The following is a 24,128-nucleotide window of genomic DNA, read 5'->3' as shown; positions in this document are numbered from 1 at the left end:
CTCCCGATGTTAATCCATGTCTTATATTGTTCATTTTGGCGCTTTAGAATAAAATATCTTTAGAAAGTAACTATGAGAAAGCACAGAGGGATATGTTAGTGAAATAGCCATTTTCTTGTGGGAAGCAAGACATTTCGGTTATCGACTGCACAGAAGAATGAATAAAACCCAACTCCTATTAACCACCAAACACGACTCTGATTGCGTAATCATACAAAGAAATTTTTTAAAAACAATTTCCATGGGTGCAGTATACAAAATGATCAATAATCTCATCAGCAGTGGAACTACAAACTGCTTTCTCCTAACTTTGGGTAGCCTGGGTGATGCCTCACGATTACTAAGTGGTTTAAAATCATATCCCACTTGCTCCTTGGTTTATCAGCGAAAGACGTGATTCCCAGGTAGGAAAACGCGAAGTGTCCCGCAAAGGTACAGGTAAGACGTAGCAGTTACTGCGAGAGCACTGGCCCCCGGGAGTCCCAGGGCTCGGTCGGGGCCCCCGCACGAACTGAGGAAGTGGACAGCGGGCACCTTTGTCTGTGCCTAGTTCCCTGGACCTGGGCCCAGCGACGCGGGTGGGGGCGCGGTTCGGGCGGGTCCCGACGCTGCCCGGGGGAAGCGCGCGGCGAGGACGGCCAGGCCTGGAAGCCGGAGGTCAGCGGCTGCGCGGCCGGCCCCCTCCCACGGGAGCCGCGCCAGGGCCCAGCAAGAGCCGGGCGGGATCGCTATTGTTTTTGGCGAGCACATAAATCCCCGCGCCGACCCACTGCGCACCCAGGTTTCCTCCCGGAGGCCATTCGGTTTCCTCTGAGGCCCTATATAGACGCTCCAGGCCCGGACTGTGCAGAGGTGCGCGCCCACGCCGGCCTCCCAGACCAGCCTGAGCTCGGAGCGCCTCTCGCCCTCAGGTCTCTGCAGCCAGAGGCGTCTGGGGAGGTGAGGGGGGAAATTTGTCCCCGGGGCGAGGAGTAGGAGGCGGGGGCGCGCGGAGCCGAGGGGCTGCGGCTAGCGGGCGGGGGGAGGAGGAGGAGGATCCGCTTCTCCGGGGTTTCCCTGACGCCAGCAGCAGCACCCGGTGCGCGCGCCCCGCACCAGTCAGCGGCTCCGGGGAGAAGGGGGAGGGGAGCGGGCCCGTCGCGGCCCGCGAGGCGGCAGCCGGGATTGGAGCGGGGGCGGGCCGCGCGCGGAGCCCAGGGGGTGCGGGCGAGGGAGACGCGCGCGTGCGCGCGCGCGCGCCCGGGACTCCCGCCCCCCGCCCCCGCCGTCCTAGGTCTCCGCCCCCCTCGCGCTGGTGTGTGGAGCCGGAGTCGGCGGCGGGTGGCGGCGCCTGGAACCTGGAGACCGACCCACCCCCCCCCGCCCCGGAATGTACTGACTCCCCCTCTCCGCTCTCCTCCCCTCCCCGCCCCCCTGCAGGAGGGAGGCGCCCCCGAGTCTCCCCTCCCGCGAGAGGGGCCGCGCGGGCCGGGCCGGGCCGGGCTGGAGCAGCGGCGGCCGCGGGAGCCGAGCCTGCAGCGAGGGACCGGCTGAGACGCGCGGGAGGGAAGAAGGCAAGGGCTCCGCGGCGCTGTCGCCGCCGACGCCGCTCACTCTCGGGGAAGAGATGGCGGCGGAGCGGGGAGCCCGGCGACTCCTCAGCACCTCCTCCTTGTGGCTCTACTGCCTGCTGCTGCTCGGGCGCCGGACGCCGGGCGCCGCGGCCGCCAGGAGCGGCTCCGCGCCGCAGTCCCCAGGTAAGCGGCGGGCGCGGGCCCGGGGGTGCGCGGGGGCGCGGCATCGGCTCAGGCGGCGGTGGCTCGGGTGTTTTTGTTTAGGATCCAGAAGGAAACGTGCAGGAACTTCTCTGCCTCGGCTCCGGTTGCCGTAGAGAAAGGGGATCGTGCGTGGTGGGGAGGGAAGGGCGAAAGGGGGCGCCGCCGGTGGAGGGGCGGCTGCCGGGGGGCAGGTCGGGGGCGCAGAGGTCTAGTTCCGAGCTTTGTACCTGGAGGCAGGTTCACCCCTCGCCTCTCTCCCCTCCCCCAGGTTCATCCCACTTGTAAGAGTGGGACATTCTTGTGCTCACACTAGCACCAGTAGAGGCCACTACACACCTCATTAAATAAACAATCGGATGGCCAATTCATTAATTTTCAGGAAAGGAAAGGGGAGGGGGCTTGAACTCCTGGTTCCCTGGCCAGGGATTTCCCAGCTTCCGAAGTCTCGGGGAAGCGCTGGCTGGTCTCGAGGGACTCCTCGCGCGGGGATTGGAGCCCGAAGTCTGCGGAAGAGCGGGGTGTCAGAGGGGCACAATTGCCCGCTCACAACCCCTGGTGTTGATTTAACGATGAGGACGCCTTGGAGAGCGGCTCGGAGTGATCGTCTCTTAGTGTTTCCGTTATGGAATGCCTCTTCTTTCCTGGGGATTACAACTATATTTACAGCCTGTTAACCACTCTTAACCAAGGGAATTGTCTGAGCATCGGATTTTAAGTACTTGTACGATGTTTTGAGATGGCATTGTATAAACATATTGAACCTCAAAAGCCATTTTCAGTTCTGTTTTGGAATATTATAGATTACTGAAACCACCTGCGTTCCTATTTACTTAAGGGGACCAACGAACAAAAATGCCAAGCCTTCCAGGAAGGACCTTACGGTATTGTTGAGCAGGATACACTCAGCAGTTGAAAGTCAAATTAGCATGTAATCTGTTAAAATTGTTTGACCAAGGTGGGGTACCGTAAAACTTGACAAAACTTTCACTCGTGTGAGATATATTTTTACATTTGAAAGCAATCTTACCGTTGACCCAGTACTTGTTTTTCCCTGATTTATATGAAATATTATTTGAAATCACACTGAAAGGTAACTTGACTGATAAACTTTTCATTTCCTCGCTGTGTATGTAGCTCATGGCTTTTGCCAATGGTAAAGAACAGCTTTAAACTAAAGTACCAGTGGGTATTCTCTAAACAGCTACGTAAACAGTAGTGTTTTAATGTCAAATTAAACATCGCTTATGTCATGATGTACATTTATACATTCAGTTCATATATGGTTTAGAACACATTTTGGTGCTGAAGTGTTTAGAAAACAAGTTCCTATTACTCATGATCTGTTTTATATGGTAGTTCATATGTAGTTCATCAAATTTCAAGTTAATAGATGGAGTTTTTGTTAATAGATGGAGTTTTTGTTTGAAGCTTTGTCAATAATTTTGTAAGTAACTAAAATGCTAGTGATTTTATTACTTAGGATAATAAAATAATGTAAGCAGTCTCTTAGGAAGCGGTCTTGACATCTGTTTCAACATTAACTCAATTGACAGGTTTTATTTTGCACAGATGAGGTGCAAGGCATGTGCTCTCTGCCTTCATGGATTTTACAGTCTGGTGTGTGGGTAGGAAAGATGGCCATCCAGCTACTAATTATATAATTAAGGAATTGTGATAAGCACTACAAAGGAGAATAGGTTTTGAGAAAGTGGGTACTGAAGTGACATAACCTAGTCTGGGTGTTAGGGTGCCTCACAAGAACTGAGATCTGAGGAGTGAGTAGGAGTGGAGGTGGGGAGGCTCCCAGGTAATTAGTGGTGTAGTTGGGTCTAGAACGTAGATCTTCTGGTTCTCGGTCCAGAGTGCTTCCTGTAAACCGCTGTGCTTCATTACAAAAGTGAAAGGAATAACTGCAATAAGGAGGGATTGGTCAGTTCTGCCATAAAACTGCGGAAGAGATCAAGAGACTGGAGAACTGAGTAAGCAGCAACTGGAACGAGCTGTCCACAAGTCAGATGTCCTTTGTCAGTAGTTTTATTTTTTTTTATTTTTGTAGAGTGATAGACTCAGAAATCTTTTTGTAGGGGATTAATACCCATCTGGTAGGAGAGTAGATATGTTCAGTAGTAAAAGGTGGAGCCAAATAGAGATGTGGGACAGTAGGATAAATGGAAGGTGTTTTTCTGTCTGAGGTTAGACATAGACATAACGGAGGTGGAGGAAAAAGTAAAAAGTCAAGGACGGGTGATAGAAAATGGTCAGCAAGAGAGGAGAGTTGGAATTGAGTAGGAACATAATCTTGTATTGTGAAGAAGGGCAGATTACTGAAAAGATACATAGGGACCTTGGGGAAGATGACATGACAGCAGCCTGTGCAATGCAGGTCTTCTCTATTTAGAGTGAACATTCTTCACCGAGGACTCTATAGCTTCTGCCTGAACCATTTATTTCATGATGTGATTCATTGCCTTACAGGGTAGTCCATTTCTGTGTTGAATAACATCTGTTAGAAAATTTTGCTTTATACAGTACATTTCACTGTAGTTTTCACCCTCCCCACCCTTCTTATATTTTTTCCTCTTTGCTTACCTTTTTCAGCATTACCCTATCTTCAGGTTAATCTCTTCTCTGATTAATTCTTCATTTGTCTTTCTGACTTTTCTTTAACTCATTAAATATTAGTATCTAAAGCTTATCTCATTTTACATACTCTGTTTGCCCCCAGTTGCCACCTGTGAGCTAAGGACTCTCTTAATTCACGCTTTCTCACGTGCCACTTGCTACCTTCACTAAATAGGCATCTTAGGTTACTCAAGTTCGAAGTTAAACTCTGTGTCATCTTCCCTCGTGCTTCCTTCATTCCCATTCTCTAAGCAAGAACAAACCAGCTGCTGGCCCCTGTCTCTCATGTTGTTGGAATGATTGCATGGATTTGTCTTCTTGTGTTGCCTGCCTTGGTCATCACTGTTACCCACTTGCCCAAGCTGAGATCAAGAAGACCTCCTCTTCCCATTCCCATAGCTGATAGTGCTTTTTGCTTTTTATCTCTCAGCTATTTCTTGACTCTGAATCGGTATCTTTTCATCTTCATCCCCACATGGGCTAACAGTAGTGGCTCCATAATTAATCTCTTTGTCTGTACTGTTACCCTCCAGAAGTCTGTCCTGCTAGGATGAGCTTTCTGAAATATTTTCCTGAGCATGCCGCTCTCCTACTTAAAATCTCTTACTAGTGTTCTGTAGCTTGGGTGGTAGAACTCTTAGGCGTGGAGATTGTGAGGCCCTTTGTATTCTTTACCTCCGTTCTCCCAAACCCAATAAAGCCTCATCTCTTGTCACTCCTAGCATACACCTTGCATTGCACCACTCCAGATTAACGACACAGCTTGAGATCTCCGTACCTTTGCACATTCTGTTCTTCCTGTCACTTCTCACCTTGTCCACTTCTGAAACTCCTTATCTAGTCAGTGAATTTTTCTCCACCAGCCCTCTCTTCCAAAGAGAGTTGTGGTCACTGTTCTGTGTTCCCATAGCTTCCTGAGTACTTTTCATCTTGTGTTACTTATTTTCTTGTCTCTTCTGCTAGTCTCAACCTCTGAAGAGTTGGCTGGGTTGTCTTACTCACTTTTGTTTCCCTAATGTAGCACTAGCATGTAGCGTAGAGAAGATAACCAGTAAATGTTTGTTGACTGAATGTTGAATTGCCTTTGTTTTTAACCCCTAGGGCCATACAGCACAAATCTGATTCCTTTATATGATGGCCCTTCACGTGTCTAATCACATTTCATGTGTGCACATTTGCATGTGTGTGTGGGCCCCCCTGCCCTTCCCCCTTATCCTCTTTATGTTAACCATCCTTAATTCCTTCGGCCACTCTTTGCATTACTTAGTTTTCAGATCTTTTGTGAGCTTGGTCATCCTCCTGGATGTATCGTAGTTTTCGTGTTTTTTAGTTTTGTCATCTTTGGAAAGATCTTTGATCTTACTGAGTCATCTAAAAGAAAAGACGGATGGCGTTGCTTTGCCTGTCAGAATGAGGCACAAAAGAGATCATAGAATTCTGGGATGAATGCTCAAAGAAGATAAGAAATGTGACTGATTTTCATAAACTGTATGAAAATTAATACATGATGTGGGATAATGAAAAGACATTTATGAAGGCAGAGGATATGGAGTATGACTTAGGGTTCTACAACTTCACATACCTCTGTAAGTTGGGAGATATAGGCAGGCAAGAATAATACCTTACCTACCTAACTGGATTGTCAGAAAAATAAAATGTAAAATTGTTCATAAACTGTAAAGTACCATACCTATGTAAAATGGCTTTACTGTTTTTTGTGAACTCTAAAAATATACTATAATTCTATTAAATTATTCGAAAGTGTAGTTTTTTTTTCTTTTGGCTTAATTGATCATTACTGGTTTCTTCCTTATGAGTTTTTCTCTACCTCAATTAAAATATTGGGGTAACTTTAATAAATCTCATTATATACTATTTAATAGTCTTTTTTCCAAACCCTTTATTTTATTAGTGACTTCCATGTGATTGGGAACTATTTACCATATCATTGGTTTAGGCTTCTGGGTAAGGTTGCGTCAATAATTGGCGAACAGTTAGAGGAAATAACTGTAGGTAAGACCATATTGACTGGAGAGGTAAGTGAAGTGAGGAAAAGCTTTGTGTTTAAGATTTTGAAAAATCAACTTTGTCATGAACACAAGCTAGTGAAAGATGATTTTAAAACAGAGCCCAAATTTTGGATTCATTTAGAATGAAGAGAGTTTTTTTGATTCAAAAATTTTGTAAATAGTGACAAAAAAGGTAATTTAGACCCACTGGTATGATTTTGGTATATTTCTTTCTAGTTACTGCCTATAAGGCATTTTATCTTTTTACATTGTAATTATGGTGTATGTATAACTTGAAATGTTTTGTCTTGACATAATACCATTTTTCTTTGTTGTCACATTATCTTTAAATCATTTTATTTTAAAAACTTATTTAAAAATACATAAATATATGTTTGTTTGCAGTCAAACAATATAAAAATACATAGAATAAAAAATTTTATCACTCCTACCCACAAATTCCATTTTTTAAATCCGTAAGTAACCCCTTTTAATATCTTCCCTTGCATGTGCATATGTGTGTATAGTTTTTTTTTTTTTACAGATAAGCAGGATCATACTACCTATTGTTTTTTTGACTTGCTTTTTCACTGAGTGTGTTGGAGATTCTTCCATGCCAGTATATACAGATTTTCCTATAACCATTATTTAAAATGTGTGTGTAATATTCCAGGGAGCAAATATAATAATAGTGGTTAATTAAAGTAGTATTTATGGAACACTCCCTGAGTTCCAGGCATTGTGCCATGCTCTTTCACATGTATTTAATCTTTTACACAGTCCTGTGAGGAAAATGGCAATTTCTTCACATTCCACATATGAGGAAATTGAGTGTCAGATATTAAGTGCCTTGCCAAACGTCTCACAGCCTGTCATGTGGAAAAGTTGACATTGGAATCCAGGTCTTTGCAACTTCAAAGCCTATGTTCTTTATTCCTCTGCATTCTGCTGCTAATTGTGTATTCTCCTGTTATGGATATTGAAGTTATTTTTACTATTTTGCTGTGATAAAGAATGCTGTGATGAACATATTCTTTCTTATGGTCTTTCTATATTTTGGATTCTCACATATAGGATTGCTGGTGAAAAGTTAACTTGTGTGTGTATGTGGGAGTCAGGGTTCCATTTATTATAGAAAAGTAATGATATTGAGTTATACCATTGACTAGTACTTTTATAACTTTTTCAAGGTTTTACCACCTTTAATTGTGAACTTTGGGTCCTTAAGGCCATATTTTAAAATGCAGGTTCATCTGTTAACTGAAAGGTTGAGCTAATTAATGAGTAATTTCAAAGGTCCCTTCTACCTTCAAGTTTCTCTTACTCTGAAGTTCATAATATGGAACAGTGGATTTATTTCAACTTAATAACTTCTGTTCAGTTATTGTGTTCCAACACTGGTCATTTCTGGTTTTCGGATGCAAAAGTCACCTTTTTTCATTCCCTAAAGCCCAAGTTATTGTACGTCTTTTTTTTTTTTTTTTGTAGTGGGAAGTAGGATGTGATTGGAAAATCTTCTATGTTACTTGCAAATGATTGTATATGATTTTATTTTATATGTGTAAAAATAGCTTTAGTGCTGAGTTATATTGCTTCAGTGTTAAGTAATTGTGAGGTATTTTAAGATATAGTATTACCGGAAATTTAGATGCTTACTCTTAGGCTTGGAAGGGATGTAAAGTAAATTGACCAGCTTACAGAGCTGGCTTATATAAACAGGTTTTGGTTCCCTGTTTGACTCCTTTACATAAAGAAAAGGCAGAGAGGTATGCTAGTTATATATGTTTTATCTTTTTTTTTTTTGAGACGGAGTCTCGCTCTGCCACCCAGGCTGGAGTGCTGTGGCCAGATCTCAGCTCACTGCAAGCTCCGCCTCCCGGGTTCACGCCATTCTCCTGCCTCAGCCTCCCGAGTAGCTGGGACTACAGGCGCCCGCCACCTCGCCCGGCTAATTTTTTTTTGTATTTTTTAGTAGAGACGGGGTTTCACCGTGTTAGCCAGGATGGTCTCGATCTCCTGACCTCGTGATCCGCCCGTCTCGGCCTCCCAAAGTGCTGGGATTACAGGCTTGAGCCACCGCGCCCAGCCTATGTTTTATCTTACTGAATGAAGTCAGTTCTTGAATTCTGAGGAGTTAGTAGATTGGTGGTCTACAGTTCAGATTGCATGTCTCTGCTTTTCCTTTTTTAAAGAATCCTTAGAAATAACCTTCTTTAAAATTATTTCATAGCAAGAATCCTTACATTTAACTTTTTATTAAGTCAGTTCTATAGGCAAAGCTAAGAGTTGCAATAATTTTGGCTGGTTGCAAACGTCTCTCTTTGAGGGCTAATTATGCACAAAACTGCACTGTGGAAATAAAGATGAATTGGACCTGCTTTCTGTCCTCAGGAAGCATTTGGTCTAATGGTGGAGGTGAGGTAGATATTAGGTAACTTGATTTGGTGAGAGAAAGTGCCATTACTGCTGTAGGTAGAAAAATACATTCTGGAATCATTGTGTTACTGTTGATCAAGGAATAGTGCTGCTTTCCCTCATAATTTTGGTTCTGTATCTTTAGAGTAGTCCTAACTTAGTTTTATAAAGCCAGTAGACTAGAATTCTCAAGAAGGAGTTATATGTCATTTCCTCTAAGTGATTACTGCAGTGTTTGAATGTATGAGAATGCTCATAATTGAGCCATCTGGGGGTGCAGCTACTCCCATGTTTTTTGGAAATCTGGAGATTGATCATACTGATTTTCAGAATTGATTATTGGTCAGTAATAGTAAAACTTACTGAGGAGTCCTGAGCAGAGTGAATTTTTGTAATGATACTATGTGGAAATTGAAAACAGAATGTTTCTGTTTTTCTGCTTTAGTGGTTAAAAAAATCACCAAAATGTGTCTTTATGAGGTCTAGTTAAGATAATAGCATTATTATTTACAAATTTAGGGATAGAATAACAAATTATGTTTCATTTATAGTTTTTTAATTCACAGCATAGCTTTAAATATAACAAGTAAAATTTGAAGATCTTTTTGGTTAATTGTTGAAAGCTTTTGAAGTTGGAGGTGGGATTACTAGTTTTTTGTTTTGTTTTATTTTGTTGTGGGACTGAGTCTCGCTCTGTTGCCCAGGCTGGAGTGTAATGGCGTGATCTTGGCTCACTGTACCTTCTGCCTTCCAGGTTCAAGCCATTCTGCTGCTTCAGCCTCCCAAGTAGCTGGGACTGCAGGCATTCACCACCACACCCTGCTCATTTTTTTTTTTTTTTTTTTTTTTTTTTTGTATTTTTAGTAGAAACAGGGTTTCACCATACTGGCCAGGCTGGTCTCAAACTCCTGACCTCAAATGATCTACCTGCCTCGGCCTCCCAAAGTGTTGGGATTACAGGCGTGAGTTACTGCCGCACCCGGGCAACTAGTTGTTTTAAATTTATATAGTGTTGTATATTCAAGGGATTGTGTGCAGAAATTCTTGTGGTGATAACCGTTTTATTTATTTATTTATTTTGAGATGGGCTCTCAGTCTGTCACCCAGGCTGGAGTGCAATGGCGTGATCACAGCTTACTGCAGCCTCAACCTTCCAGGCTCGGGTGATCCCCAGCCTCAGCCTCCCAAGTAGCTGGGACTACAGTCGTGCCTCACCATGCCCAGCTAATTTTTTTGGGTATTTTCGTAGAGACAGGGTTTCACCATATTGCCCAGGCTGGTCTCAAACTCCTGGACTGAAGCATTCCACCTGCCTCAGCCTCCCGAAGTGCTGGGATTACAAATGTGACACTGCACCGGCTTAACCTGTTTATTAATTGTATCTCACCTACATAGAACTCAACCATTATGCAGCCTACCTCCGGAATATAACTGAAGACTAGGGAATAAGAGAAATAATTTTCAAAGTAAATACGTATCTCAGAGTCCCAAAGGACTTTGTTCAGAGCCTCTCTTTAATTCATAGGCAATTCTAACAAACAGTGTAATCTAATTTCTAAGCCCATAGCTGATCAGAAGTGGGTAGAAGGACTATCTTGGGAAATGCCCCCTGCAGCAGAAGGTTTCAAGGAAAGATACTTAAAATAAGTGTAAGAATACAGAGATCTTCCCATAAACAGAAGTTACTGTCTCAGCCAAGTTGAGGAAAGTTTCTTTCCCTTTCCATTACTACTAATGGATATTGCCTACCCCTGGCCTTTCCTTTTATCCCCTCCTACTACAGATATAGTTGCTGTCTGGGAGATAGATCTTCCCTCAGAAATCTCTTGAGTCTTAATCTCCTCTCAAATTAGTAAGGGTTCAGTTTGATGCCTGAGGTAGGAAGAAAGGAAATGTGACCAGGAGGGGAGGGGAGGTGGCAGGGTATGGTTCCTTCCCCTCTGGCCATGACGTTTATCTTTATTAACAGCGTTACTAAACCTGATTGCTGAAATATGTATGTGGATTTTTAATTTGGGGGTAGAGTTAATTGTTGAATTTTTATGTTAAAAATGTAACATTTCATACTATGTAAAATAAAAGGTGAAATCATACACTTCAACCCTTGTTCCCAGAGAAATTGCTTTTAATAACTATGGTCTATTTTATATATATACTTAAAATATCCAGTACATATATAACAAAAAAAAGTTGGATTTTGCTGTGCATACTGATTTTTAACTTGTTTTAGGACATCTTTCCATGTGAGTGTGTATAAATTTATCAGAGTTGTTTTGATAGCCATATGAAATTTTATTTTCTGGATATATCATAATTTATTTAACCAATTTCTTTTTGATGCTCCCAAGTTTTTGATTGCAAACAAATGATGCAGTGAACCCATGTTTATAAATGTCCCTATTTGTGCACATGTGCGGGTAAACCATAGAGTAAGTTTGTGGATTTGGAATTGTAGGACAAGAGGGCATGTGCATTCACATTATTTCCAGATTGTTTACTAAACAGCTGATTTACACTCCTTTGAGCAACAAATGAGGATGTCTGTTTCCGCACATCCTTGCCAGCATATTGGTTATTTTCAGACTTCTTAGTCTTTTTGCCAATTTGATAGAAGAAAAAAAAAAACTGTAAATTTTATATTTTAAAATTATTAATGGAGTAGAACATCTTTTCAGATTTGTATTGATGTTTTATATTGTTTCTGAGAATTGCCTATTCATGTGTTTTATTCATATTTCTGTATCTTTTCTTGAATCTGGTTCATTTATAAATATAGATAATACGTAATTAAGAATAGGAATAATTTAAAACTTTATAATTTGTCAAAATTTCCGTGGCTGCTTATGGTTCTTAACTTAGTGATAAGCAAATGAGTAATTGGGTTAGTTATCTGACTCCTGCTAAGCACTGCTCATGCTAACCTGATGTTGATTCATAAGCTTTAAAACTGTTCTGTTTTGAGGAAAAAAAATTAAATATTTTATTCATTGATTTGAGTAACAAATAGGAATTGAAACATGCTGTTACCTCTTTTAAGACAGAAATAACAATTTTGGTTTGGAGTGATTAAGTTCATTTAGTCAAATACTTGAATGCCAGTTTGGCCCAAGGTACTGTGGTGATTTAAAGTGGAAAGTGGATTAAGAATTCAGCAGAAGAGGCCGGGCGCGGTGGCTCAAGCCTGTAATCCCAGCACTTTGGGAGGCCGAGACGGGCGGATCATGAGGTCAGGAGATCAAGACCATCCTGGCTAACACGGTGAAACCCCATCTCTACTAAAAAAAAATACCAAAAATTAGCCGGGCGAGGTGGCGGGCGCCTGTAGTCCCAGCTGCTCGGGGAGGCTGAGGCGAGAGAATGGCGTGAACCCGGGAGGCGGAGCTTGCAGTGAGCTGAGATCCGGCCACTGCACTCCAGCCTGGGCGACAGAGCGAGACTCTGTCTCAAAAAAAAAAAAAAAAAAAAAAAAAAAAGAATTCAGCAGAAGAAACAAGTTTGGGAACAATGGATATTGGTTCCATTTTGGACACCTTGAGCCTGAGATGTCAGCAGAACATCCCTGTAAAAGGAAGGATTGCAGAATTAGGGCTCAGTTGAGAAGTCTAGGCTAGAAGCTAGGCTCACAGGTTATCTGATAGAGATGATAGTTCACGCCTTAAGTGTAGTTCATGACACTTAGGAAGGAAAAAGAAAGCCTGGGGCAAAGACTTAGGCATACACCTGTAGTTGGGTTTCCAAAGGGAGGAAACGTTCCTCTGTTTACAGAAGAAGATACCACCATTAAAGCTAGGTAAGGATGTAGAGTAAGAATTATATAAAATGATAAATTTCATTTTGCCTATGGAGGCTTATTGAGAAACACCTGTGTGAATAAATGAGCTAGTGCTAAAGTAATGTCACTTATTTCCCTTACCCCTGCAGGCATGTCATGGCCCCAGATTAGAACAGTAGGCAGGGAGAACGAAGGCATACAGAGCCAATTCTGAACAATTCTCTAAGTGACATATATCATAGCCACCCACTCTACTGGGCTGAAATGAACAATGAGTGACTTAATATGTGTCCCTGCTTAGAACAAAGCCTGGCTTATTCATGGAATGTAAACTGTTATTATTGTTGTTTTTTTTTTATCGTGTACTAGGTGGAAAGGCTAACTAAAAAGACATGAAAATTAGGTAACGTGATTTTTTTGTGTTTATTTGATGGCTATGTGTAAATAGATTGTTAAATGAGTCAGCTTGTGTTGAAGAGGATAAAGATTTGTTTAGTTTGGGATATTCAGCTGAGTTTCTTAGGACTTGAGCTGATTTTGAAGCCGTAAGTAGGGTTTTTAGATGGGCAGGCGTTTTGTTTGTTAGTTTGTTTTTTGTCCAGGAGTGTAAAATACGGAGCATTATGAGGCAAAGTAAAGGCAAAAGCAACAGAAATGTTCCGTAAACTGTTTCTTGTAAGGTTCATTTTTATTCTGGAGTTAATAATTTGTCATGTAGCAGAGGGGTGACGATGATGAAATCATAGCAGAATAATCTGTCATGGTAGGAAGGAAGGTGGAGATAGTGCATGTCCAATTTTTAATGAAAATTAACTTTATCATTACGTATTTGCTTTTTAAGACTTCATTTATTTCCTGTTAGATGTTGTGAGCTTATTTTATGAATCAGTGATTTCTCTGGAGTTTGTTCAGAGTCAGAGAAGTAAGCTTCAGGATTGTGTGTATTAGGAGGTTCTAAGGAGTTAGTGTTTGCCACTTTCTGAAGAATACTTTTAAAAAAACTCTGTAAGCTTTGTGGAAAAGCGAATTTATTTCTTCTTCAGAGTAGTTACAGTTAAGTAGAGGCATTTCTGTTTCAGAGTCAGCCTTGTCAGTCATTGAAATTTTGGGGTTAGAAGTGTAGACATTGTGATACTTGGCAGTTCCACTTTGTTCACACTTAAGTTTTTAGATTTGCCTCTGTATTTGCATAGTAGCTTGACCTTGATATAAAATTCCTGTATCACGATCTTTTTATTTCACAGCTCGCTGGGCAGTTCTCCTTCCTGCATTTAATGCTGAATGTAATGTAATTATGTACTAGATACTAGGTACTTGATTTCAAAAAAAATCTGTAGATTTTTGTATGTGAGTATGTGATTAGGGATTTAGAAATTTCACCAGAATATGACTAGGTGGGAGATTATTCATTTTTTAAAAAAGGTGGTACATTGACATTGTATTTTAGTTTGGCATTATCTTTAAATTCAGCGAGTGAAGTGAAAATTGCATGTTGTTGTAATTCTCTTTTAACATACCTTAAGAAAACCCCAAGTTGGAGGCTGATATTTTCTCTCTCAATAAGTTGGTCATCAACAGTTTTTCCACTATGTTGGAAGAGATAATTTCTTTTGTTAACTACCAAATGAAGAGAAAAACTTGTATTATTGTACAGAAACTTTATTTTTTTTTAAACTCTGGGATTGCAGTGTGATGAGATTCTCATACTAAGACATTCTGAAGCTGAGCTCAGCTGGTGGAAGTTCATATCTCATATTTTGTGCTTATATGAATGGCAGGTAGAATGGCTTGTTCTATTTATATTAGTTCGTATTCTCTCTCTCTTTGTCTCTCTCACTCTCATAGTTGAATTATTTTAACTTAAATGTGTGTGTGATATGACTTCTCTGTACTTTATGAACTTTTATTAAAATTAATTAATTAATTTAGAGACAGAGTCTCACTCCGTTGCCCAGGCTGGAGTGCAGTGGTGTGATCTCAGCTCACTGTAACCTCTGTCTTTTGGGCTCAAGTGATCCTCCTGCCTCGGCCTCCCAAGTAGCTGGGACTACAGATGCACACCACCATGCCCAGCTAGTTTCTTAATTTTTTTTTTGGAGACAAGGTCTTATTATATTGCCCAGGCTTGTTTTGAACTCCTGGACTCAAGTAATTCTCCTGCCTTGGCCCCCCAAAGTGCTGGGATTACAGATGTGAGCCACTGCATTTGGCCCTGTAGTCATATATTTATGTTTGTAGCATGTGGTTAGGTTTTGTATTCTTTTGCCTGACAGTTTTTGTCTTTTTACTAAATCATGTCTATTTAATATAGCAGTTCATATATTTGGCTTTAAACCTCCCATTTTATTATTTATTTCTGCTTGCACTGCTTATTCTGTATTCCCCTTTCTCTCTTTTCCTGCCTTCTTTGGATTATTTTAAGTTATTCTGTATTTCCCTCTCTTTTAGCTTGCCAGTTGTAATTTCTTTTACTATTCATTTAGTGTTTCCTGAATGTTTCTTTTAACTTGTTATTTGTATGATTTCATGGATAGTGCAAGGCCTCTATAACACCTTAATTCCATTTGTCCTTCTCTTTTGTTTTTATGTTATGTTATTGTTGTGTATTTTAGTTCTCTGCATATTTAAGATCCATCAGATGTTATTTCATACTCACTATTCATTTAGATCTAATTATTTTTTTTTTTTTTTTTTTTTTTTTTTTTTTTTGAGAAGGAGTCTCGCTCTGTCACCCAGGCTGGAGTGCAGTGGCCAGATCTCAGCTCACTGCAAACTCCGCCTCCCGGGTTTACGCCATTCTCCTGCCTCAGCCTCCCGAGTAGCTGGGACTACAGGCACCCGCCACCTCGCCCGGCTAGTTTTTTGTATTTTTTTAGTAGAGACGGGGTTTCACCGTGTTAGCCAGGATGGTCTCGATCTCCTGACCTCGTGATCCGCCCGTCTCGGCCTCCCAAAGTGCTGGGATTACAGGCTTGAGCCACCGCGCCCGGCCTAGATCTAATTATTTAAATTCATTAAGTTATTCATTTAGATTTACCCACATATTTCCTTTCTCAGTTGCTCTTCATTTATTTTTCTGCATCTCTGATCTTTCATCTGGGATCATTTCTTTCTGCCTGGGGAATATAATTTAGCATTTAGTTAGATTTGATGGAGATGAATTTTCTCAGCTTGTCTGTCTGAAAACATTTGTATTTCACCTTCATTTTTGGATTTTTGAGGAGAGGGTGCTGAATGTAGAATTCTAGGTAAACAGTGTATTCTTTCAGCACTTTAAATATGTTATTCCATTGTCCACTGAACTCTATGTTTTCTAGTAAGAAGTCAGCTGTCTTATTTTTCTTCTTTTGTGAGTAACGTGCTTACCTCCCACCTTTGGCCACTTCTAAGATTTGTTCTTTAGTTATGGTTGTCAGAAATGTCACTATGATGTGCCTAGTTATGGTTTTCTTTGTATTTATCCTGCTTATTGAGCTTGTTGTATGTGTGGGCTGATCACTTTCATCACTTTTGAAGAGTTCTTGGCTTGGCTGTTATCCTTCAAATATTTTTTTCTGAATTAAATTTCATTGGAATTTAGTTCACTTAGACTCCCTTACATCCTTCTCTCTCTGATGGGTTCAGAAAAACTATAGATTTGTAGCTTGTCTGCCCTGTTTTGGTTGTTAGGAAAACAGTAATAGTCTTTGATAACTTTACATTCTGATTCGAGGCAGCACTCTCTATATTGAATTAATTTCATTTATTGACTTTTTCAGTTCTGTAATTTCTTTCTTTCTTTCTTTCTTTTTTATAGTTTGCAGGTCTCTGCTGAAGTTCTCCATCTTGTCTTTTTATCCCTTTAACCCACTCCATCATGTGTGTTCCCATAGGAGTTTTGCTTTTATGTCTGTTATATCACCTGATTTGGGAGGGTTTCTTTTCATGTTCTTATTTGTGATTGAATGCCAGGTGTTGTGTATGAAAAATTATCTAGATTATCTGGATGATACTGCCTTCTCCCAGAAAGGATTTACCTTTGCTTCCAGTAGGTGGTTATGCTGGAGGTACTAATAGTCTCATACCACATTACGCAGGGATTGAGGTGATTTAAAATTAGGCTTTAGACTCTATAAGTTGAAATAGTTTAGGTATACCTTTAGTTCTTGGATGTAGCCCTTTGATGTTCTGATCCACAGTTTAAGGGGTCTGCCCTCCCTCTTGGCAGGCCCTCACTCCAGTTTTTGTCCCCTTAGGGCTTGAGTCTGTCAAAAGCTGTGCTCATCTCAGCCTCTCCAGCAGTAGCCTTTAGAATCTGCTGATAGCTCTAGGCCAAAAGGATCCCCACATACCAGATTTGTCCCTTTGGCTTTTCTTTCTTTTTGGATTTTGGTTCCTCAATTCCTCATTGCCTTGATTGCCTTTACACAGATATTTTGTGTTTTGTCTAGTTTCTTTAGTTATTCTCAGCGGGAGAATTGGTCTAAACCATCTACTGTATCATTCCTGGAAGCTGAATTCTCTCAATGCCTCTTTCATCATTTCTGTTATTTGTGTTTTATGATAAATTTTCAAGTTTGTCTGGTTTTTTCATCATGTGCAATCTGCTGTTTGTTGTCCCAGTTGTATTTCATTGGAAAATTATTGAGTAGTTTTGTAGCCGAAAGCAATCTCCCTGATTTCAGATTGTTCTCTTTTCATATACACAGTATTCTTTTAAGTTTCTTTAGGATTTCTATAATTGGGATTTCTGCAGTTGGGAATTCTAATGATATTCTAAAATGTATTTCTCTCTGTAAATTTTCCAGGGGAAATTTTTGCTCCAGTTGATAGAACAATCATTCTTTTAGCTTCTAGGTCTTTTCAAGTGTCTGTGGTGACCATGATGATATGATGATGTCTATATATATTCAGTATTGCTGGTTGAAATGGATGCTTTTGAAGTTTGTGTGGGTTCCTCTTCTAATATTTCAGGTATAGATGAAAGAAGAGAAATTTTTAGATTTGCTACCATTTAACAGTTTGTTTGACATTCCTAGATTATTGGTTTAACAGAATGATCTACATTCCTTTATCATTGGTCTGGTGGTTTGCAGGGAGTAGGGGCAAGATATAGCCAGGTAACTGTGAGATGGGGAGGTTTACTGCTAATGCATTCTTTGCAATGCTGAAATTCAAAAACTGAACATTCAGGGCTGGTAATCAATTGTGGAGCTAGCTGTGGCAGTCTCCTGTATTCGTTTTTTTCCCCTTGCCCCCACTTTTTTTTGAGACAGAGTCTCACTACACCCAGGCTGGAGGGCATTGGTGCGTTCTTGGCTCACTGCAACCTCTGCCTCTTGGGTTCAAGTGATTCTCATGCCATAGCCTCCCAAATAGCTGGGATTACAGGTGTGCACCACCACACCTGGCTAATTTTTGTATTTTTAGTAGAGATGGGGTTTTGCCACATTGGCCAGCTTGGTCTCGAACTCCTGACCTCAAGTGATCCACCTGCCTTGGCCTCGCAAAGTACTGGGATTACAGGTGTGAGCCGCTGCACCTGGTCTGTTTCTGTCCCTTATCTCTAATCCTCAACATGAGTGCTGAACCAGGTGCTTTGCTAGCCTTTTTTCTTGGAGCTATCATGGGTCCATCCACATAATGCTTGTCACTATTCTGTGATTTCCAGTGGAGGTACAGATTTTCCCCTTGGTGTTTTTATTTATTAATTTTTTAAAAAATTGTTTAGTTATTTTAGTGGATATTAAGCTGAGGTGTTGGTGGGCATTGGTTAAATGCATGAACTTAGTTTTGCCATCTTGAATTGAGAATCTACCATGGGTATATTTTTTTGTTCTCATTTGGTTTAGTTTGATATCTGATCCAATTTAAAAGAATATTTTTTTTTAACTTTTATGTACATTTAGATTAAAATTCTGCAATCACTGAAGGACTGTGCTAGGGTAGTTAACTCCCGACGGATGGAAACCCTTTGATAGAGTGGGGCTTTTTGGTTTTTTTGTTTGTTTGTTTGTTTTTGAGACAGGGTCTCACTCTCACCTAGGCTGGAGTACAATGGGGTAATCACAGCTTACTGCAGCTTTGACTTCTTGGGTTCGAGTGATCCTCCCCCCTCAGCCTCCCAAGTAGCTGGGACTACAGTCATGTGTCACCATGGGCTAATTGTTGTATTTTTTTTGTAGAGACAGGATTTTGCTATGTTGCGCAGCTGGTCTTAAACTCCTGGGCTTAAACGATCCTCCCATCTTGGCCTCCCAAAGTGCTGGACTTATAGGCTTGAGCCACTGAGCACAGCCGAGTAGGGGCATCTTTTATTCAACAGACATTTTCATGACTGCCAACTGTGTTTTGAGGCAGTACCAGATTTTGGGAGTACAGATGTCAGCAAGTTCTTTGATCTTACATACCTATTATTGAGGCAGAGATACCTTTCTCTGAGGCCAAGAGACTTTTTTTTTTTTTAAAGAGAGAGAACCAGTGTCTGTTCAAAATTTTTGTTTTTTAACCCATTAGTTAGATCATTGAATATAAATGAATATATAAACCTTGATAATAGTTTTTATGTCTATAGAAAATATTCCAGTTAAAATCTTATCTATAATTTCAGTTGAATTACTCATTGTTTATAGTAAATTTCAGTTTATTCTGTGACTAGATGATTATATCAATTAAGGGTTTATGTTTTATATATATATACACACACGTATATATACACACACACATATATATATAAATTACCCATGTTACACGTATTTGGAAAGTAGGATAGTATGGATTTTATGGCCTTTTTATTTTTTAATTTATTACATAAGGGATTCAGAGTTTAGTAAGGTAGGTAGGACATAAGACAGAAAAGTAGAGGCATTATATATTCAATTTTACTTAAAGGAAGAAGAGTTAGCGGTCTGTTTCCACCTTAAATCTAGAGTTTGCTACTCAGGAAATAATGCTTTGGAGGTGGTTTGACAGATTGAGTATGGTATAAGGAATTGGGAAAAAGCAGGCAACTGGGGCCAAAGAGTAGATTGTAAAGGAAAATGGCTAGCTTCAGTATGTAGTCATGGGGAAAACAAGGTTCTATCTGTTATAGGCATAAAATACTCTGTACAGAGAGTTGGTTGTCTTCATTTTATATCCAACAAGAATAGTACAATTTAGGGAAAGTTATTAAATTGAAACTTTTGAACTAATGCTTTGTCATGATGTAGGTTAATTTCCCTCATATGTTGTTCATCTTAGGTCATGTATTTTATTGGTAATATAAAGTTGATATAAAAATACATTTGATGCCAGATTTTCAGTTTTTAATGCAGTGGCTTTCACACTTGTTCAGGTGTTAGAACATCTGGAAGTAGTGGTGTACTATGAGAGAGATCATGAACTGTATTTTAATTACATGAAACAAATGAAGTATAGTTTTACTAGCTGTACATATAACTCATGTGAATGTAACTCAACTCAAAAGAAATATTTAAGGAGCATTTGTTATGTATCATAAAATGCCTAATTTTATGATGAAAGTGAATCATGAAAGAGCTAGAAGAAAATAGAAAAGAGATTTTTAAAAAGCCTATCAATGGTATATACAGTAGTCTTCCCTTATGCATGGGAGATACATTCCAATATCCTAGTAGATGCCTGAAACCGTGGAAGTTATCAAATCTATCTATACCAGTTTTTTCCCTGTGCATACATATGACAAAGTTTAATTTAAAAATTAGGTACAGTAAGATATTAATAATAAACTAGAACAGTTATCACATTATATTGTCATAAAAGTTATGTGAATGTTCTGTCTGTCTCACAGATTATCTAAATATTTTAATATCATGGCTGACTATGGGTAACTGAAACTGTAGAAAGTGAAACCATGGAAAGCAAAACTATGGATAAGGAGGGACTGCTGTAATATCTTTTAAGATTATATCTTCAGTAGGGGCTGGTTGCCTTAGCCATTGGCAGCGTGCTTAAGTGATTCTTTTTGGAAAAAATGTTAAAAAAGTTTTTTTAGAGACAGGATCTCACTCTGTCACCCAGGCTGGAGTGCAGTGGCATGATCATAGCTCACTGTAGCCTTGAACTCCTGGGCTCAAGGACTCTTCCCACCTCAGCCTCGTGAGTAGCTTGGACTACAGGTGGGTGCTACCACACCTGACTAATTTTAAAATTTTTTATAGAGGCTGAGTCCTGCTATGTTGCCCAGGCTGGTCTGGAACTCCTGGCCTCAAGAGATCTTCCTGCCTTGGCCTCCCAAAGTGCTGGGATTCCAGGCATGAACCACTGTGCCTGGCTCTAAGCGATTCTTTACGTATAGTTACTACTTTCAGGTCATCATTACACATCTACTGAGAGAAAATTTGTGGTTCTGGGGCCTGGAAATCTGAATTTTGAGAAGCATCTGGTGGATTTTGTATTCACAAAGTTTGAGAAACATTTTTTAAATGCTAATTAAAAAGACAGGATATTGCTTCATAATTTAAAAGAAACAGTGTTTGAGAATGAACTCCTCCTCCAAGGAAAAATGTAATTTACGTATGATGGGGTAGTTGCTATTTATTCACTTGAGTTGTTTGTTGTTGTTGTTGTTGTTGTTGTTGTTGTTTTTGTTTTGAGACAGGGTCTTACTCCATCACCTAGGCTGGAGTGCAGTGCTGCCATCACAGCTCACTGCGGCCATGACCTTGTAGGCTGAGGTGATTCTTCCACCTCAGTCTCTTGGTGGCTGCGACTACCATGCTTGGCTAATTTTTTGTGTTTATTTGTAGAGACAGGGTTTTGTTGCCTAGGCTGGGCTCAAACTTCTGGGATCAAATGATTGGCCCACTGTGGCTTCCCAGAGTGCTGGGATTACAGGTGTAAGCCACCACACTTGGTCCACTTTTGTTTTAAGAAATGTCTTTATAACTGAATATTGAAAAGAATTGCCATTTCTCTGAAAGTCTTTTAGTTGTTTTTCCATGGAAATGATTGTACTGTGTCTGATGGCTTTTAATTTAATTATTATTTCTTTTTTGAGATGGAGTTTTGCTCTTGTGCCCCGGGCCCGATCTTGGCCCACTGCAACCTCTGCCTCCTGGGTTCAAGCGATTCTCCTGCCTCAGCCTCCTGAGTAGTTGGGATTACAGGCATGTGCCACCACATTCAGCTACTTTTTGTGTTTTTAGTAGAGACAGGATTTCACCATGTTGGACAGGCTGATCTCGAACTCCTGACCTCAGGTGATCTGCCTGCCTCTCATAGTGCTGGGATTACAGGCATAAGCCACCGTGCCCAGCTGGCTTTTAATTTTTTTTTTTAACTGTGAAATGTCATTAGAATTTGGATTATATTTCATTAATGTAATAACTGAAAGATTCAGAGTTATAATTTTTAGAAGTTTTAGTTTTGCTTTATTAACTGACTCAACTGTTGGAAGCAGGAACATAAATGAAAAGGTCATCTGAAAGTCTCATGTATATAAGCTTTTTCTAACTCTCCAAAACAAGGTGAATTTCAGACAAGTTCAGTAAACCTTTATTGAGTACATGTCGCATGCCAGGCTCTATGTTGGGACCATGAGGGTGATTAAAACTTACATCCTGTCCTGGTAAAGTTCACACTGTTGTGGGAATGAGATGGGGAAGGAATACATGTAAACAAGCCATTTGTGCTTTGCCTAACTTCAATTAATTTAAAAGGTTATTAAATAAACTGACCATCATAATACATGAAGAAAAAGTGTGTGTGTGCGTGCGTGCGTGGAGGTAGGTCGTGGTGGTGATGGTGATGCTTCACACTTCGGCTGTTGTAGTAGCCTAGGTAGTTTACAGAGATAAATTGGATTAGCATGATGGTGGTGTAGAGAAGTACATGGAATAGAAAGATATTTAGGTGATAAAGTAGACTTTGGTGATGGATTGGATATGGTGGTGAGGGAGAGGGACATGTCAAAGATGATTCCTAAGGTTCTTTAGGATTTGCATAGCAGGATGATGGGTGATGATATCTTTTACTGGGAAAGAACTAAGTTTGGGAGGCAAGAAGAGCATGCGTTTAATTTTGGACATTATGAATTTGATACACCTTTGTGATACCCAGGGGCAGTAGTTACAGTCTGGAGTGTGATGGAAGACGTGGGCTATAGATTTGTGAGTCATTTGCTTAGAATGTGGTCAAATTGAGAAAGATGGGGTATTATAAGACAGAGAAGTGAGCGGAGAAGTAGGAGGAAAACCAGGAGAAATTTGTATCATAGGAACCAAGGAGGAGAGTATCTGATTCTGCTGGCAGAATTAAGTATGGTGAGGATTGGAGAGTCTTTTGCATTTACCTGTCAGTCACTGTTGACTTTGCTGACAGCTGTAGATGGAATTTGGAAGCAGGTTGAGGGACAAGTGGGAAGGGAGGAAATGAAGACTGAAAAGTTCCAGAAATTTAGCCTTGATGGAGATGACTGAATGTAGTGGTTGAGGTCTCAAGAGTTGGGTGTGTGTGTGTCTATGTTTAATGGATGAGATTCTGGAGCATATTTAAAATGGAAGGCTCTATTTGAGAGGGATAGTTTAAGTATGCAAGGAAAATGGGATAACTGACAGTGTTAAGTTTCCTGAGAAGGTTGGGAGGGTTTTGAGCACAAGTAGAAAGATTTGCATTCGACTCATTGTAGGAGAGAGAACTCTCCTTTAACAAGAGGGAAGGAACATAAGAACAGGTGAATATTATTGTTAATGACGCAGTGAGGCCTTTTGCTGTGTGTGATAAGCAGGAAATGGTTTCCAGGAGTGTTGGGGCATTGGTTGACCAGAGATGTAGGATTACTGTTACCAGAACTAATGTGAGAATGTACCATACTAGGAGATCTAACAGGATTGTAAATTATATGGGAATAGTATTTTCTGTGCTTTTTCCCCCTCATCTACCAGGCGTCAGTGAGCCCATTGGAGACTGTAGGTTCCGAGTAAGTATTTACTCTAGAATCTTAAATGAAAAATGCATAAACAGTAACTACTCTTGTCTGACTTGAATTTTGTGGACTAATGATAGAATTAATAAGTGAAGGAGGTCTCTTACTATAACAGTGTTTAATTCACCATTTCAACAAATCTCTCCCTGCAGCCTACTAAGCTTGTTCTTTAATTAAGTACTGATTTACACAGCAGATTTTACTCATTTGAGGACTCAAGTCATGTCTAAACAGATAAAGGTGTCAGCTCAGGCATAGTTCAGGTACATTGTAGATGAAATCAGAATTGTTCTGCAGCGTAATTCAGTTTTAGGCATCCATTTCTAAAAACGCGTTCTGTCTGAAAATGGAGGCCTTAACCAATTTCTCATTATTCAGAGGCTAATTATCTAGTTTATTTATCAAGATTAGGCAGTCACCTTGTTTTTCACTCCTTTCTAATCTCTCTGGCCGTTTTGTTACTCTAGACTCGTGAGTAAGATAAGGAGAAGAAAAACACAGAATGTACATAAAGTAATGGCTAAACTGAAGTGTTCCTTTGCATGTTTCATTTTCTTATGCTTTATTTCTGTGGCTCATTCGGAGCTGTCAGAAGTGACTTCATATAATATCATATAGTGTAATAAAAC

The 24,128-nt window shown here is 40.4% G+C and overlaps 1 protein-coding gene across 4 annotated transcripts in view; it reads left to right on the top strand.

Annotated features, from left to right (window-relative positions):
• The first annotated feature begins 559 nt into the window (after positions 1–559).
• The window catches only part of NEO1 (neogenin 1), a 274,840-nt gene continuing 251,271 nt past the window's right edge, over positions 560–24,128 (top strand). Inside the window, exons 1-2 of one of the 4 annotated variants that reach the window (XM_030931313.1) lie at positions 560–939; positions 1,420–1,736. In XM_030931313.1, coding sequence (XP_030787173.1) covers positions 1,607–1,736 — 130 coding nt within the window. In that variant the 5' untranslated portion in view covers positions 560–939; positions 1,420–1,606. Of the gene's footprint in view, positions 940–1,419; positions 1,737–24,128 lie in introns of those variants that run through there. The other 3 variants (XM_010383274.2, XM_010383275.2, XM_030931312.1) reach the window with 3 other exon arrangements.

Source organism: Rhinopithecus roxellana, chromosome 5, assembly GCF_007565055.1.
Source record: "Rhinopithecus roxellana isolate Shanxi Qingling chromosome 5, ASM756505v1, whole genome shotgun sequence".
NCBI lineage: Eukaryota > Metazoa > Chordata > Mammalia > Primates > Cercopithecidae > Rhinopithecus > Rhinopithecus roxellana.
The sequence above is the reverse complement of the archived record's forward strand: the minus strand, read 5'-3'. Positions and strand labels throughout refer to the sequence as shown.